Here is a 14248-nt window from a genome sequence, read left to right as displayed (position 1 = left end):
CTAAAAATGGTGATATCGGTAAGCGCGTTGCCGTTGCCGTTGCCGGAAGCAGGACAGGGCCTAATCGAGTGATATAGTAAGTGAGAGGACGTTGAACACCAGTGAGTAGGTGATTTGGTAAAGGGAGAAACGAGTTTGGGAGAAGGAGAATCACTCTTTATAGACAGAAACGACGACATGTAAACGCATGTGCTCCGGGACTCGCACTCATGCTCATATCCGTGCTCATTAACGATCAGAGAACAGATACTAAAAGCATGTGAGGATGACCGAGTACAGACTAGAAATTTTAGTAATGGAAGAAAGAGGAAAAAATTTGCCAGACGAGATGGACAGAGAGATTGAATATGTAGCCAGCCACGATAGATGGAAACAAATTCAGCAGGAGAACTGTGGACAAACAAGCACATGGGAGAATTATGGATCTGAGACAAACCAGTGAATGTAATTTTTCCAATTGTATCTTAATCCTACCCGGGACCTCTGAGGCGTCTGTCAATAGGCATTGCCCTGCGTACTTCTATGGCTAGAGTTCTGCAGCCCACATACATTCATGTCTTGTATGTCGAACGAACCCTCCACTCAAGACTCGGAAAGACCTGTGCTGACACATCAAAGGCGCACTGGCATTGCAAGGTGTACCTGAGTGTAAGTGCGCTGCCGATGATGTATGGTCCAGGGCTGGCAGTCGCTAATGCCATCTTCATCACAGTGACGTGGTTAAAAATGACGGAGAAAGCTCAAGCATTCACAGACTTTTGGCGGTTGTGACAAAAGCTGTGATCTTTTTCAAATCCTGTTCGCCATCGGTCTCAACACCGCTTGAAACATCCACCCCAGCAAGGTTGTCCCTGTATTGACTGAGTAGACCAACCACCTCGGACAGATTATCTGGTGAGAGTCCTCCAGCCATGATGACTTTGACGCCTGGGTCTCTATCAAAAAGCAACTTGGCCCGGTCAGGGTCAACACGATTGCCGGTGCCGCCAGCACCTGCATCAAGAAGGGGCAGGTAGTGATAACCTCTGGTCGACAAGCCTTGGTCATCTGGCGAGAACTTGCGAATAACGGGAGTGGGTATGCTCCTAGCGAATTCAATAGGCTCATCGCCATGCAGTTGAACAATGTCAAGACCGAGCTTGTACACTTGTTGGATGATGTGTTCAACTGTTGCGCTTGCAAAAACACCGACCAATTGAGCACGGTCTGGTCGGACCAGTGTCTGAGACGAGTGATCGAAAAAGTCCGATGAGCCAATTTCCATTGGCTCCCGCTTTGGTTGATGCGGTTTCGGGGTTGAGCGGACGATCTGTGCAATTTGCAAAGCAACCTCATCCGAAACGAAGCGTTTCCTTCCAGGAACTAAGATGATGCCGATATAATCTGCCCCAGCCTCGATGGCAGCTTTGGCAGCAGCAGGAGTCCTAGTACCACAAATCTTTACAGAAAGAGGTATCCTCCTTTTCTTTGGCGGGTTAACATCTGGATTTCCGACCAATCTCGAGATGAACGCGACTGTGTCTGAGGCTCTCATCAGCGATTCTCCGACCAGAACGGCCTTGACACCATCCTTGCGGTAGGCTTGGACATCTTGTGGGCCGGATATCCCACTCAATGCACAAACTATGGTTGATTCAGGCACGAGGTCCATCAATCTGCTGGTCGTGCCGAGGTCAACTTCAAAATTAGTGAGATCACGATTATTGACACCGATGACTTCTGAGCCTATGTCGACGGCAATTTTCATCTCCTCGGCAGTATTAACTTCGACCAAAGGTTCCATTCCTAGAGATCTGGAGTAGTGATAAAGTCGAGTCAGTGTTGGGGTGTCGAGCATTTTGACAATTAGTAAGACGGTGTCTGCACCTGCCAGGCGAGCTTCAAGGATTTGGTATTCTTCAAAGATGAACTCCTTTCGAAGCACGGCAGGGCGGTTGGGCATGCCTTCGAGACTCTGTCTCACCAAACGCAGGTCTTCCAAGCTTCCTTTGAACCACTCAGGTTCCGTGAGGACAGAGATGACGCTTGCGCCGGCTGCAGCATACTTCCTGGCTTGAGCAGGAGCACACGTGTTGAGGGCTATGATACCTTTGGAAGGAGATGCACGTTTGACTTCGGCAAGTAGGGAGAGAGGGTACGGCGATTGGCGCAGTCGTTTGGGGAAAGAAACCTGTGGAGGCGCAAGGCCAAGATCGAAAGCAGCTTGAAGGTCTTCTGGACGTTGAGAAGGGACGAGCTTTTGTTCAGCGACTTGTCTCCGACGATTGGCGTATATCTTATCCAAGATGTTTTGTTTCTTTGGCTGTCCGTTGGCGGTCGCAGTGGCCTGCTGAGAAGGCTGGGAAACCTGTGGATTATCCGCCCACTTACCACCGGACATGCTCAGGAAGTTCTTGAACATGACAGTGCCCTGCTCAGTTAGGATACTTTCGGGGTGAAACTGGACGCCTTCGATGACGAATTCCTTGTGACGGACCCCCATGATGACGCCTTTCCCACCATCAGGGCCTTTGGCGATCCAAGACGACACCTCCAAGGAGGCAGGCAGAGTGGGATGAGTGCCTGCAAGAGAATGGTAGCGCGTTACAGGCAGATCTTGCGGCAGAGAGGTATAGCAGCCTTTAGCATCGTGTCTGAGAGGAGAAGTCTTGCCGTGAAGAATTTCGCCTGTTACATCCACTTTCCCACCAAAGACCGAGATAATGCATTGCTGTCCCATGCAGACCCCCAGTATTGGGATCTTGCCAGCGAAATATTTAATGGCATCTTTACTGATTCCTGCATCGGTGTCTGGGTGGCCAGGACCTGGACTGATGACGAGTTGTGTGGGGTTTTTTGCGATCAGTTCGTCCAAGGTCACCTTGTCATTCCGAAAGACTGTGACGGTGGCACCCTCTAGCACGAGGTATTGGTAGACGTTCCATGTGAAGGAGTCGTAGTTGTCGATGAGGATGAGATTCGAGGCAGAAGCCAGCTTCTTCGCAGGAGTAGGATGTTGTGGGGAGTGATCGATGAGGGCAGAGGGAGACATGGCGCGCGTGGATGGACAACAAGTGAAGGTAGCCGCTTGACTCTGTCTGCGCCGTGTCTGCTTCTGTTATATAGTAAACAACAAGGGGTTGCGAGGAGGCGTGCGCTGGGATCAGCAGGTTGGAGTCATAATTCAAGAAGTGGTACATGTTGATATCTACATCAAACTATCAGTTTCATCAGTTCTCGGACCGCAGTTTCTCCGGACTTTTGTGGCGGGTAAATGTGGCTAGGTGGAAGTGGCACGTGGCTAGTAATAGGTGGCTAGTGAGGGCCGGTGTGGCGGTGTTTGTTTCCGTACATCTCATTATTCTATTCCAATACCTTGAACTCCATCTTCAACTGTTGGTACATCATGAAGGGGAGAGATTGCAGTAAATCGTGACGCTATTCTGATAGGACTCGGGCTATTCCCTCCCGGAATAGCAAGGAAGCGTAGATAGAGTGAAATCCTAAGAGTACGCTTGGTGCAAAGGGTTTGTCAACTGTTGGATTGCATGTCATCGACGCAAATATAATCGTCACCATCCCATCGCGCTCGGTGGCACCATTCTGGGTGGTCTCGACTGCCTTATCGCGGCAGATCATAAATCGGTGAAAACCCGCAAACTGGGACTTTTCGGAGCCGTAGCCGAAGTCAATATAGCTTGATTTAGTCCCATCTGTCCCAGGTTTCGATGTTTGCACGTCAATCTGTCTGTCGACGACTTGAAATGCCCCAAACAGCTTCGAGCCCAGCGCAGGAAGGTGTCCTCTTTCTAGATCATTCAAAGACCACAGGGGCACGCCTTGGCCTTTCATGGCTGGCATACAGATAAGCACAGCTATACCTAGTAAAGGTTCAATACTAACATACCGGAAAAATCGACCCAGCGTCGGCGGATCAGTTTCAGGACTAAAGATTCGGGGTACAACGTCCAGCCGCCAAAAAACCCCTGCACGAATGAGGACAGAATTTCCTCATCTGACCAATGCCTCTTGCTGGATGGGAGTCTGATGTGCATAGTCCTTTGGTCGGAGAAGGACATGTGGTGTCTAGGGTTCACCACGACCTGGCACGTGTTTGATGCCATCAACGATGGAGGACCTTCGTTCTTGACCTCGAAGGCTGATGATTTGACTGGGGATACTCGATTGTTGACGAGGGACCCCCATGTCAGTAACAGGGCGGCGGAGGTGCCGGCTATAAGAGTGAGAGATTTAGACCTGACGGGCAGTGAAGCCATAGCTTCAAAAGGTTGGACTCGATAGACGCCACTTTCTCAGAGCTATCATATCAAGTCGATGCAATGAAGAGACGCGAAGTTGTAAAATTATTCGTGCGGTCGAGCTTGGCCGTCTACGTGCGTATTCGGGTTACGATGTTGGATCATCAGAAATTCCAAGACTCATGTGGATCACACCTCGCTGCTGAGCGATGTGACTGCTATTTTACTAACCACCCGGCCGAACAACTCGACAATAACACTATTAGTGGCATCAATGGAGTCCCTGATATCAGTAGCGAATGCTGGACCATGTAGTTCTGATTGCTCAAATGAAGACAGAGATGGGGAGTGAAGTGTAATGCTTTGCCGTAATTCATGCCAAGATATATACGGCCAGACAAGTCACTGTTCGCGCAATATCCCGTCGTCACTCACGCGTTGTTTCTCCGTCGAACTTCAAACATTTTAGTATCAACAACTTCTCGTTGGACGCAAGCCAGTCTGCGACCTCAACCCATCAATTACAGATGGCTTTCTAAACTCATTTTCTCCCCCTGTCGAAATGGCGCCTGGGTCACTGAGCCCTGTGTACTTGCCGGATCTAGGCAAATGCTTCACGGGCGACTTACTGCTATCGTACGCATTTCCCTACGCTTCATACGGACTTTGACTAACTGCAAATCCAACAGATCTTGGGATGATCTTTTGGATGCGATCCTGTCTCATGATCCCAGGAGATGTGAGAAAGCCATCGAAATTTTGTCTGGGGACCGCCCCAAGCACGTCCTCTCACAGACGATTCCCACCTTCCCTTCACCCTCCACCAACTCCAAAACCGCCTTCGACACCACCGCTGGTGCAATACCCACAGTTAGCGATCTCTATGATGTCGCTCAGATCAAATCCGACGCCTTGTGGTTGAGCAAACAAGAGAATCTGGATGAGCTAGAATCTTTGCGGGTAGTGGTCTTGGAGTGGCAGTATCGACCAGAAGCTCGTATCAGTCATGGCCTCTCCGAGGCTGAAAGTGCAAGCCTCGGGCAAATTCAGCGTACCGGCCATCTGGACACTGCAAGGCAGCTCAAGACCCGTGGCGACGACCTTGATTTTGATGGGCTAGATGCACGTCGCTCAAGACTCATATCCCGGTTTTTGGAACAGAAGGTCGTGGCCCTTCGCATACATCGAGAACTTCTCGATCTTCAAGCGTTGCCCGAGCAGCTTCCATACTGGTTCCCCAAGCTTAGCGGTCTTGCCGCCGATGTGCTGGCAAACGCACCAAATGAAAGCCTTGATGAGAGTCTGCAAGCATATCTGAATGTCATTTCAACGCAGCTTATCGATCTACACTCTCCCCACAAGTGGGACCTCAACGAAAACCAATGGCCAACTCTAGACGATGCCTTCCACACATCTACCCTCCAACTTGTTGCTGCCACAATAGAAGAAGTTCTCGTCAAAGTCAGAAGCAGTAACACCCCGCCCTCAACTGACTCTTTGCTCTCATGGCTCAGGCTCATGCTTGCGTATGGATTCTTTGACTCCTTCACCTCCATTATACCTAGGCAACAAAACACGATCAAGAGGTTGCAGGCCGCCGCAGCTCTTACAAGTGCGAGTCTGTTCAATCTAGGGCATTCTATCTCAACTTTGGCCGAAGCTGCTTCTTCAAACTCATCTGTCCGTTCTTCGCGCCCGAACTCATATTTCTTTGATCCGGAAGCCGCTGGCGAGATTAATGGCCTTTTGGCTGGTCCAGCCTTGGCTGGAAATGAGTCGGCAAGCGTGGTGATTTTGTCCTGGGCCATCGTGTTGCAACAGATTCGCCGGTCCGCCTTGGAATCTCGAGATCACCGTGAAGGGAGCACACAGACCCGACTGACAGATGGGGTCGCAACTTTTGACGCGGCAACTGGACGTCGTGCGTCTAGTAGTGGTGGGTCTTCCATCCAACAATCTGTCTTTGAAGATGTCTGGGACACAATCAAAGAAGGCAGCCCAGATGATCCAGCGACCAACGAGAAGCTGGAGATGGTCGACCTTATGCTTGAAGCGGCTGTTGGACATTGCCATGCATTCGATTTCATTGCCGATTTAGGTCTCGAGACCCAGAGTGCCACAACAATGCTTTCTGCCTACAAACTACAAACCCTGCAAGAGCTTGTTACTGTTTCACTTCCCTTTCTTAGCTACACACCAGAGTTAGTCTCAGCCCAGCTCGCGCTAATGGCCCCCAAGAAGTCTCCCCAAGTCGGTCCAATTCTATTCGACTCGACGATGGCGATGCTAGAGGATGACTCATTACTTCAAGGATTCTATGAAGTCTCAGCAGCGAGATTTCCATACGAGGCACTGCCCTTTCTGAAATTCTCCAAGGAATTGGCAAAGGCCAAGGTTTTTGACCATGGGGTTCACTTCGTGGAACACCGATTGAGGAGCCTCGACAGTTTCACGCAGGCCGCAATTCGAGACGTCGAGTTCAATACCACACGGGAAAACGAAAACGCGAATCTGGTCACCCTCACCAAGGCTGTGAACCTGCTTGATATGTCTCAGCACCTGCTACTCGCTTATTCCGAACGGCAGCCACAGACCGTGGAACTTATGCCTCCAAATACCATTGGAAATGTCATTTCTGGTGACTCCCAGCTCCCCGTAATCAGATGGCAGCATGAGTATTCTGGCTTCGGCTACATTGGCAAACTCCTCGAAATGTACTACATGGGCTTGGCACCGACTGTACTCTCGAACTTCGAATCTTGTGAAGAAGTAGCTGCCGAAGTCTTATCCTTGGTAGCTGTCCTGCTGACAACAGTGTTCTCTGAACATCCAACGAGTACACATGAAGCTCAACGACATGCGACTCGAATCCTCGAGGAGCTAAGCACCCACCTGGGCCAGGACACTGATTTTGTGACACTTGCTTTCGAGATCCTTGAGCAGGAGTTACAAGCATTCCGACGACGTTCGGTGTCAAGCTTTGACTGCAGAGTTCTGACCGCGTGCCTCGACTTTGTCATCATTTACACCAAGATTCGACCAGGTCAAGTTTGGCCAGCCATCAACCGGACGAGCCTGTTCAATCGGCAGATTGAAGGAGGCCTCATAATGGGCATCATCTCCGTAGTGGAAATTCCTCTCCGCAAGTATGACCTTTTGGAGCGATGCTCTGTTCTGCACCACACTCTGATCAAATTGGCCCTTCATCCACCACTCCGTGATGATGCTGTATCGAAAATGGAACCGGCAAGAGGTACAATAACCCACAAGTCCTTCCTCTCTCGGAACCAAGCTCCCACTCTGCTCGCATCGACAGAAATCATGTTTGGCGTCTTTCAGCAAATTCAGGATTGGCCTTTTGCAGACCAGGAGCAAGCCGCTCGAATCCGATCACGCCTCGCGAAGGCATTTTCCGACACAATATCATTTGCGTTCAACTTTGGAGATTCGGTGAAGTCATCCCAAGAGACATCTGTCCCCTTCATGCCAGCTGCAGAGTTCCTGGTGAATGCACTCCGGTTCCCTTTGACAGACAATGTCTCCATGGGACCCATAATCAAATTCTTCCTGGACGTGACGTTTACTGAATGCGGCCCAGAAGAGGATGATGCTGAAGGCCAGGTTAAAGCTGGCTTGGAGCTGGCTATTCTAGTCACTAGGTACGGCCAAGTCCAGGATTTGCCACTGTCCTCACACGAGATTCAAATGTTTCATACTCTACCAGTCTTAATACGCATCCTCCACTCTTACCCACAGATACGACCAACGACTCTGATACTACTCCGCTCTCTCTTGACTTGTATTGACAACAACAAACCGTCATCATTGCTCGCGGTCCTTGGCTCGACGTCATCTCTCGACTTCCTCCATTTGCTAAAACACATTGATCAGTCATCCATCTCGAGCAAATCACGGGATGAGGTCTGGAGACTTTTGCCCCTTCTTGTAAGGGGCTCCCAGCATTGGTTGGCCACCGTAATACTCAGTGGTTCTTCTCCAGACGCTTCTAAAAGAGCAAAAGACCTGAAACCGCCTGGGCAGTCACTACGAGGCATGCCCTTTTTGCAAATTGCAATCAAGCAGCTTATGAACATCTCTACCTTGCCACATAACGTCACCATATCCATGCTCAAGTTCGTGCTTCAGGCTCAATCAACCTGGGCGTGGGTAACGGAAAGTCTTCAGACATCCGATGAATTTTTCGCGAAGACGATATCCTTCATCGTCGAGTCTCGTATCGAAGATAATGAACAGACTAATATGGCTCTCCACAACTCAATTGCTGCTCTAATCACGGATCTGTCTACAATTCACCTCCACCATTCGAAATTGGCCCAGGATCGAAATGCCATCAAACAATACGTACCGCTACTCAGATGGCTCGGTGAAAACGCTATCAAAGTCTCGTCCTACAACGCTTCACTGCACGCAAATTTAAAGAGGAATTTCGCCGCAAAGTACCGTGGACTTGCTGTCTCTGCGATCCGGCGCACGGGCCTTATTGAACGACGCTATGGGGGGAACTTCTTCTACGATGTTGATTTTGCCAGCCGATTTCTGGGCTCAGACCCATATTGGTCCGGTGGGAAAGACAAAGAAGCCGGTAGCTCTTTCTCGTCTGAGTTCCGGCGGGCAAATGCCAACCTCTCTCTTGTAGACTCACAACTGACCCTTCTGTTCAGTCTTCAACACTTTTGTGTCGAACACTGCGGCCTGTTTGCACAGGAGCGAGAGGATCAAAAGCTGTTGGCTTTTATCGTCCAAAGTTGTTTGGTTAGCAACTCGGAGGCATATCCACCTGAAAGTCTGTTCGATGACTTGTTTCAGACGCGAGCAGACTTGTCTATTGCGTTATTACAGACACTCCTCTCCGTTAACGCAAAGAGCTCCAGCATTTCGGGTTTGCTCGAGCCTGCCTGGAGTGCTGTCAGAGCTCGCAGTGGCTCGTATGAACTGGCTATTATCAACAATGACCTCCTCTACTGGCGATCAATTCTCTATGTCCTTTTGATGGTCGTTCGATTTCACGTCAACAGAAGTCCAAAATCAACAACGGTGCCAGGGACAAATACCTCAGTAATTGCACTGGATCCTGCAAATGTCACTTTTCTGGAGATTGCGTCACGCCTTGTCACAGATGGATTCAAGACAGTGGTGTCGACACTCCAGGAGCAGAAGCTTAGTCCTTCCAAAATCAGTAAAGAGGGTGGCACTCTGGTGGGTGAGCGAGATGTCTGCTTGCTGATGACAATATTGCAAACAATCTTGAGACTACCGAATCTTTCACAGTTCTCTTCAGAACTATCGAATCGCATTTCTTCCTCGGGAATGATCTCATCTTGTTTGCTGCTCTACTCCTGGTCACATCTACTCACGAGACCCGAAGATGACCACGAGCCTCGATATGCGGATTTGTGTGCCCAAATATTGGCATCTGTCTCATCGCTTCCGCTTGTTGCGGAAGAACTGGCTATCGAAGGAGTTCTCAGTCGAATACTGAGTTCAAAGACAACCGAGGTGCTGCAACGAGTACCAGGAGGCGTATCTCATCATGACCAGAGACCCCACTGCACAACTCTGTATAAGATATGGGCTGGTGGTCTTCTGCCCCTTTGCTTAAACCTCCTCCACGCCGTGGGTGGTGGTATTTCCGAGGAAATTTCCAGTTTCTTGAACTCATTCCCCAACCAACTTGCAAGAGCCAGCGGTAGTTTCATGCTGACTCTCCATACACGCAAGGAAGGCACAGATGTCTTGACTTTGCCTGTGGTGAACGAAGCCAGCACGCTTGCACTCATCTCTTTCATGCTATCGTCTTATCGACAAGCAGGTGCGTCTGCGGCAGTGGACCCTGAGAATGTCCTTCCTCTGGCCGGATATGACGAGCACAGAAAGGCGATCATGGATGACTTAAGGGACGTCTTGGCACTGAAACCGGAGCTGAGGAAGAGGATGACCGTACCCACCGATGAGCGCGAAGCAGCGGCGCAGAAAGCTGGTAATGGCGATGAATTGGACGCCAAAATTACACGAGAAATTCGCCTGGCGCTGGCGGCTCTACGAAGGGAAGGCGATGATGACGAGAGATCATGACTAGCCAAGGCAGATAGAAACCAGTTGGTTGAGGGACCATTCTCTTGTCGCGGCGATGCAGATGGTACGTCAACTTGATGAATTGTATGATACAAGGCCCATCCTGATTGTCGACATTGCCGCTATGATCATTGGGATCCCTGCACGACACAGCGGGCTTCATCTGGCCTTTGGAACATGAATGGTATAAATGTGGAGGCAGGCAGTGATTCTCAGACACAAGAAATGAAAGGCATGAAGAGAGGCAAAAAGCGGCGAAGCACAAAATGTTCAAGGACTTTGAAGGCTCTATCTCTGAGTATAGCCGCCATCAATAAATAACGATGTTCCTGTGACAAAGGAACTTCTCCCACCACAGAGATAAACGATGCCATCCGCAATTTCTTGAGCTGTGCCCATTCTCTTCATGGGCACCTCGGTGGCAACCTTGTCGGCGGTGATTTGTCGGACTAAAGGGTTGACCATGGTCATGGGGGTCTCTGTATAGCCCGGGCAGATGGCATTGATGCGGAGACCGTCTTTAGCATAATCCTCTGAGGCGGTCTTGGTGAGCCCGAGGACGCCGTGCTTGGAGGCGGTGTATGCGGTGGACAGAGGGACACCCACGGCCCCAAGGATGGATCCCAAATTGACGATGCTTCCTCTCTGGAGCGGGCGTCCATCGATGGTCGATTTGATGGGTTCTTGTTTTAGCATGATGCCTGCGCCGGCGCGGAGGACAAAGAAGGTTCCCGTGAGATTGATGTCAATTACTCTCTGCCAGTCTTGAGTCTCGGCATATGCGGCACCTCCTTCATGTTTCTTTGCAATGCCCGCTGCGTTGATAATATAGTCAATTCGGCCAAATGTCTGAGCAATATCGTTGACCACCTGGTTAACTTGCTCTTCGTCTCGCACATCAAGAATTCTCGTTTCGATCTGGACCTGGCTGGAACTCGTGGCTGCTTGTTGTTGACTTTCAATCTCACCCTTGACTCGAAGCAGTGCTTCTTGATTGATATCCAGCAGCGCTACCCCTTTAGCACCGTCGCGGGCTAGTGTAAGGGCACATGCTCGACCTATACCTGATGCTGCCCCAGTAATCAGCGCATAGCCTGATACGTCCATCTCTTGTGCTGGAAGCTGATAAAATTGACCTGAATGCAATTAGAGTATTGATTGGACACAAGAAAAGCAGATCCTATATCCAAGAGTGCAAAATGTGTTGTTTTTGCGGCTCACAATCTCAACTCATACCTCGGGCCTGCTCTAGACTTTATGGTAGATCGTGAATGGGAGTGCCAGTGTGGGGGCCTCTGGGCTTTTGTATCTGTTGACATGAACCTTTCTCTAACTCCCAAGGCAGTTCTCCGCACTTGACATGATGGAGGTACGTTGATCCTCGGGAATTGCTCAGGCTTGACTCTGAGCCTAAGTAGTTACCCTCGAAATGAATGCCGGAAAAATTCTTGATCCAATACTGAGTCGAACAAGGGCCTGGGCCAAAATTCAACGCTCGATCATAGATGTGTTGGTTACGCTACGCAATACCATGTTGCTATCTACAAGACCGAAGTAAATATTGTCTAGCGTGAAGCGAAAGCCAGGCCTTTCCAGCCAGAGGCTCGACACTCTTCACATCTCCTACGAAATTCAATGGCGCTTCCAGAATATCTAGCCACGCTGCGGACAGTTTTGCCCTTGACATTTTTATTGACCCCAGTCATCCAACTGTCGACCTCGTTTGACAAGAGACCCTTGCTACACTCGACTACGTGGTCTGTCCATGCGTCAACGGCATCTTCCTCGGGCTCCACCGAGGTATAGTTATGGTCCTCGCAGAACTGGAGCAGCTCGGTGATGACATCGACAGCATGTTCGATGCTGCGAGTGGCATTTCCAAATGGCTGGTGAGGCCCGAGAACCATAAAGAGATTCGGCAGGGATGGAGCAGTTAGTCCCAGAAAAGTGCGTGGTCGATGGTCGGGCCAGATAGGTGTGTGACCTTTTTCTGTATCGCTCTCGCCGACGAGCGGGCGTCCACCCTTAGCCTTCCAGTCAATGGCACCGAAAGCTCCGGTGATGGCATCGAAACCCGTGGCAAAAATCAGCACATCTAGTTTGTGCTCTACGCCGTCCGAGGTGATGATGCCCTTCTCTGAGACCCGGTCAATCGGTGTTCGCTGGAGGTTGATCAAGTGAACATTAGGTCGATTATAGACCTCAAAATATCCACTTTCGAGTGGGACTCGTCTAGTACCAAACCCGTGGCTATGAGGGATAAGATCTTGAGCGACTTGAGGATCGACTATTCGCTGCCGGATCTTTTCTGCCATATAGTCGGAATAGAGTTTGTTGGCAGTACGATCAGTATAGGTATCGCTGAAGACGCTAAGCCATTTACCAAATCCAGGTTCATTGTACATCTGGTCCCACAGCTTGAGGCGTTCCTCATCCGTCACATGGGCGGATTTGCGCGGATCAGCCTGATGGAGAAAACACATGGGAGTTTCGTTGCATCTCTTGAAGATAGCATCATAATCGCTTCGGTATTGAGCCATCTGTTGGGTAGAAATGTCAAAATTGCGAAGGGGCGCCGACCAATTGGCTGTCCGCTGGAAGACGGTTAGAGATTTAATGCTGGGCTCCTTTGCAAGCTCTGTGATGGTTTGAATGCCCGTGGCTCCAGTGCCAATGATGCCGATCCGCTTGTCTTTGAAATCACGACTGAGCACAAAATCTTTTGGCCACCGTGACGTGTGGAATGACTCCCCTTGGAAGGTTTCCACGCCACTTATATCAGGGAGCGTCGGTTCCGAAAGGAAACCGATGCAACTGATAAGGAAACGAGAGTTGTATTGGCGTTCTTGTCCGTCAGCGACGGACCACAGATGGTGCTCATCGTTCCAGGTGGCGGATTTGACTCGTGTGTTGAATTGGATGTCCTTGTACAGGTTGTGCTTACGGCTGACTAGTTGGATATATTTGAGGGTTTCAGGCTGAGGCGAGAATGACTCTTTCCAATGCCATTGATTCAGTAGCTCCTTGTCCCAAGAAAAGCCATAGGATATAGATTCCGAGTCAAAGCGAGCACCAGGGTATCGATTCCAGTACCATGTCCCACCAACGTCCGAACCAGCCTCCAAAACTTTGACCTTCCATGATGGAAAGCGCTCTCGAATGTGATGTAGGCTGCAGACTCCAGACAAGCCAGCGCCGATGATCAAGACATCCAAGTTTTGATGTGACGGGGAGTCCAAGGAGCCCATACCAGTGTGATTGATTGATGCTTAGAGCGAACGTCCTCTGTTGTTTAAGAGCGGCCTAATCATGGGGGAACGTCGGAATAATTGTCACTGAATCAATGTTGGTATGGGAAGAATAAAAAAGCACCGCATCGGACGGCAGTGTCATTTCCCCCTCGTCTGATATCAATCATAGGACAATTCAAAGGAAAGGTCACCCAGCTAGCCACCCCATGTTTCATCACCTACACCACCAGCAATTCTCCAAAATCGCACCACGCCCAAGGGCTTACTATTGGACAGCAAGATAGCTTTCCTTTCTCGTGGAGGAGCAAGCGTGGGGAGACTGGGGAAGGCCGAGGGGACCCTCGGGCGTCTCCGCATGACTTGGTAGCCTGGCAGGCTGGCAGGATTCATTCTTTGAAGCGGAATTGGGAAAAGGAAAACTATTCCGTCTTGGTCGGAGATGTCCCAAGAGATAATAAATGTCATTTGGTTCGAGTACAGTACGACATCCTCTCCATTCTATGCTAATTCTTGATGGAAGGCATCCTTTAGATGTCTTCTTGAATATTTGCCATCCTGGGTTCTAATCATTCTAAACCTATACTACACAACAGACAACGTGGAGATCTATAGACATCTCAAGACCTATATTTGGATTTTGAAAGGCTCTCTTCTATGAGTGTCCCA

The 14248-nt window shown here is 49.9% G+C and overlaps 3 protein-coding genes across 3 annotated transcripts; 1 reads left to right on the top strand and 2 right to left on the bottom strand.

The window, feature by feature from the left end:
• Positions 1 to 424: 424 nt before the first annotated feature.
• Positions 425 to 3156, bottom strand: PV10_09192 (uncharacterized protein). The gene has a single exon (XM_016374318.1). It carries the CDS (start codon positions 3029 to 3031, stop codon positions 749 to 751), a length of 2283 nt encoding a protein of 760 aa, XP_016219589.1. The 5' UTR covers positions 3032 to 3156; the 3' UTR covers positions 425 to 748.
• A 1557-nt stretch (positions 3157 to 4713) lies between these two features.
• Positions 4714 to 11879, top strand: PV10_09190 (uncharacterized protein). The gene is made up of 2 exons (XM_016374316.1): positions 4714 to 4874; positions 4928 to 11879. The coding sequence occupies exons 1-2, from the start codon at positions 4801 to 4803 to the stop codon at positions 10329 to 10331; spliced, it is 5478 nt and encodes a 1825-aa protein (XP_016219587.1). The 5' UTR covers positions 4714 to 4800; the 3' UTR covers positions 10332 to 11879.
• On the bottom strand, positions 10620 to 11438 carry PV10_09191 (uncharacterized protein; the record flags this gene model as incomplete). The annotated part of the gene is made up of 1 exon (XM_016374317.1): positions 10620 to 11438. The coding sequence occupies one exon, from the start codon at positions 11436 to 11438 to the stop codon at positions 10620 to 10622; it is 819 nt and encodes a 272-aa protein (XP_016219588.1).
• Positions 11880 to 14248: the final 2369 nt, after the last annotated feature.

The sequence above is a fragment of the Exophiala mesophila genome (genome assembly GCF_000836275.1).
Source record: "Exophiala mesophila strain CBS 40295 unplaced genomic scaffold supercont1.8, whole genome shotgun sequence".
Taxonomy (NCBI): Eukaryota; Fungi; Ascomycota; class Eurotiomycetes; order Chaetothyriales; family Herpotrichiellaceae; genus Exophiala; species Exophiala mesophila.
The sequence above is the reverse complement of the archived record's forward strand: the minus strand, read 5'-3'. Positions and strand labels throughout refer to the sequence as shown.

Bases quoted from the DNA above. Each gene is read 5' to 3' on its own strand.
- PV10_09192 (XM_016374318.1), bottom strand. From the start codon at position 3,031: ATGTCTCCCTCTGCCCTCATCGATCACTCCCCACAACATCCTACTCCT.
- PV10_09190 (XM_016374316.1), top strand. From the start codon at position 4,801: ATGGCGCCTGGGTCACTGAGCCCTGTGTACTTGCCGGATCTAGGCAAA. The intron at 4,875-4,927 runs GTACGCATTTCC...CAAATCCAACAG, and splicing joins ACGGGCGACTTACTGCTATC to ATCTTGGGATGATCTTTTGG.